Raw genomic sequence first — 2,624 nt, forward strand, 5'->3', positions numbered from 1 at the left:
GGGGGGGGTGTATCTTGAATAACCATAGTATGTCAATTAGAGTTTTGGACTATACCAAATCTTTTGTAAAATTAATACCTTGCTTCGCACATTGCAGTGGGAGGACAGGATGACCCAAGGCTTATTTCGATATGATGTCACTGCATGTGAGACCAAGGTGATCCCTGGCAACCTTGGTTTCGTTGCTCAACTAAATGAAGGGCGCCACCTCAAGAAACGTCCTACAGAGTTCCGTGTGGATCGTGTGCTTCAGCCATTTGACTCTGCCAAGTTCAATTTCACCAAAGTTGGCCAGGAGGAGGTGCTCTTCCAATTTGAGAACAGTGGGAGTGATGACAGCTACTTCCTGAGGAGTGCCGCAGTCACTGTTGCTGATCGTGCTCCTAATGTTGTGGCAATCAATGTACATCCTGGCCCTGTGCCAATCTATTTAATTTCCAACTTGTGTACTCTTAGTGCTAAATTGCTGATACCTGTTTTTGACATTTTGAAGGTGAGCCCAATTGAATATGGCCATGTTCTTCTTATTCCCCGGGTCCTGGACCATGTGCCTCAGAGGATTGACCAAGAGAGCTTCTTGCTAGCACTGCACATGGCGGCTGAGGCAGCTAGCCCATACTTCAGGCTTGGTTACAATAGTTTGGGTGCCTTTGCAACTATCAACCACCTCCACTTTCAGGTATTGTACTTCAGATTGCACTTTAGTTTACTTTTCACAGAACCTCCTAGTTGTATAGCAGTATCCATTATTGTGTGCGGGCAACAGTATTATTGGACTGTATTCACTTGTATTCTCTAGATATATCACAAATCACCCATCACGCACAGTTGAGGATCTCTGTTTCTCCTTCGGGCTATGGATTTTGTAGTAATCATATCCATATTCAACTTTTCGGCGCTATGTATGACTTCCTCAGTTTCATTGAAGTTGTGGGTTCCTTGCTTCAGAAAAGCGACAAAGCTGGAGTCGTGGTTTCTTGACAACGGAAATTAGCCTCGCCATATGTGTGCATTTGGCGTGAACAATTTAGCTGAGAAATCAATAGCATGTCTACCTTTGTGTATTAATGTTTATGTCAATTATTTTCCTCCACAGGCATACTACTTGACAGTGCCTTTTCCTGTCGAGAAGGCAGCTACCCAGAGGATTCCCCTTGCTGAGGGCGGGATAAAGAGTGGAGTGAAGGTGTCGAAGCTAATGAACTACCCCGTGAGAGGACTGGTTTTTGAGGAAGGCAACACCCTGAATGATCTGGCCAATGTGGTTTCCAGTGCTTGCATTTGGCTGCAGGACAACAATGTGCCTTGCAATGTGCTCATTTCAGACTCTGGCAGGAAGATCTTCCTCTTTCCCCAAGTAAAATCATTATTACATGGTTGCCTATTTTTTCAGTTCTTACTGAACTATAAGTTGATGAAATTTACTAGTAATTTAGCTCAACAATCCAATCCATTTCCAAAATGCAGTGCTATGCTGAGAAGCAGGCTCTGGGCGAAGTGAGTCAGGAACTGCTGGACACACAGGTGAACCCTGCTGTTTGGGAGATCAGTGGCCACATTGTACTGAAACGTAGGGATGACTACGAGGAGGCATCAGAAGCTTCGGCATGGAGACTCCTCGCCGAGGTCTCCCTGTCGGAAGCACGCTTTGAGGAAGTGAAGGCCTACATCTTTGATGCTGCTTGTTTGGTTCAGTCCCAGGCGGAGGAGGAAACTGATGAGGCCATTTATGCACCTGTGCTGGTTGGCCCTTCAGCTGTTGGGGAGGGCTGCCTCGTAATTCCGTGAGACGATGATTCAAAAGGTTATGCCCTAGTAAGCGCCGCAGGTCTTCATCGTCGTCATCTCAGTCAGTCATTGGTCGCCTAGCTTCGCAATACTTGTGGTTGCTGGTCTTAATAAAGATCCACGTGATCGAACTGCCTGGTGTACTGACTCTTGTTTATTGTGTTCCCTGTTTCTCTCCTCTGGAGAGCAGTACTCTGCAAATATTTCGCAGAGCATCATGTGCTCTCTTTCTGTGGCTCATGTACTCTTTCTGTTGCTTGGCACCGACTTAAATATGAACATAACATTGTTAGTACATATCTGTTTCATCATCGTTTCAAGGGGTGCAACAGTTTGTCTATATTTGGTTGTATATATGTTCATTAGCACATATGCCCGTGCGTTGCAATGAAAGAAGTAATTGATATGTACACCAAAATGTATATCAATGCGACATGACAAGGACGAAATCACTATTCTGACCCTTTAAACGAACTTTGTCACAAAATGAACTCGACGTCAAAGTATTTCACGATCTGACCCTTTTAGTAACGTCATAGTCCGCGGCGTTTCTGTCCAATATAGAAACGCTGAGATAGCTAGCGTGTCTGACCAAAGAAGAAATGCCGAGGTAGCTAGCGTTGCAGACCAGGTAAGAAACGCCGGAGGTAGCTAGCGTTGCAGACCAGGTAAGAAACGCCGAAGGCGCTGACGTTGCCTCAGCAGCCCATCATGGAAACGCCAATGACCATGGCGTTTCTGCCCTCTTTGGTCATAATTAATTAGCCTTATTAATTAGGTTGTTCATCTAGGTTCCACATGCACATGAAAAAGGGCAGCAACGCCATGGTTTTTTG

General features: G+C 45.3%; 1 protein-coding gene across 1 annotated transcript in view; it reads left to right on the forward strand.

Moving 5' to 3' along the window:
* The window catches only part of LOC119300690 (GDP-L-galactose phosphorylase 2-like), a 4,255-nt gene extending 2,154 nt beyond the window's left edge, over positions 1-2,101 (forward strand). The window contains exons 3-6 of the mRNA XM_037577588.1: positions 98-403; positions 494-679; positions 1,097-1,357; positions 1,468-2,101. Coding sequence (XP_037433485.1) covers positions 98-403; positions 494-679; positions 1,097-1,357; positions 1,468-1,788 — 1,074 coding nt within the window. The 3' untranslated portion in view covers positions 1,789-2,101. The remainder of the gene's footprint in view (positions 1-97; positions 404-493; positions 680-1,096; positions 1,358-1,467) is intronic.
* Positions 2,102-2,624: the final 523 nt, after the last annotated feature.

The sequence above is a fragment of the Triticum dicoccoides genome, chromosome 5A, assembly GCF_002162155.2.
Source record: "Triticum dicoccoides isolate Atlit2015 ecotype Zavitan chromosome 5A, WEW_v2.0, whole genome shotgun sequence".
Taxonomy (NCBI): domain Eukaryota; kingdom Viridiplantae; phylum Streptophyta; class Magnoliopsida; order Poales; family Poaceae; genus Triticum; species Triticum dicoccoides.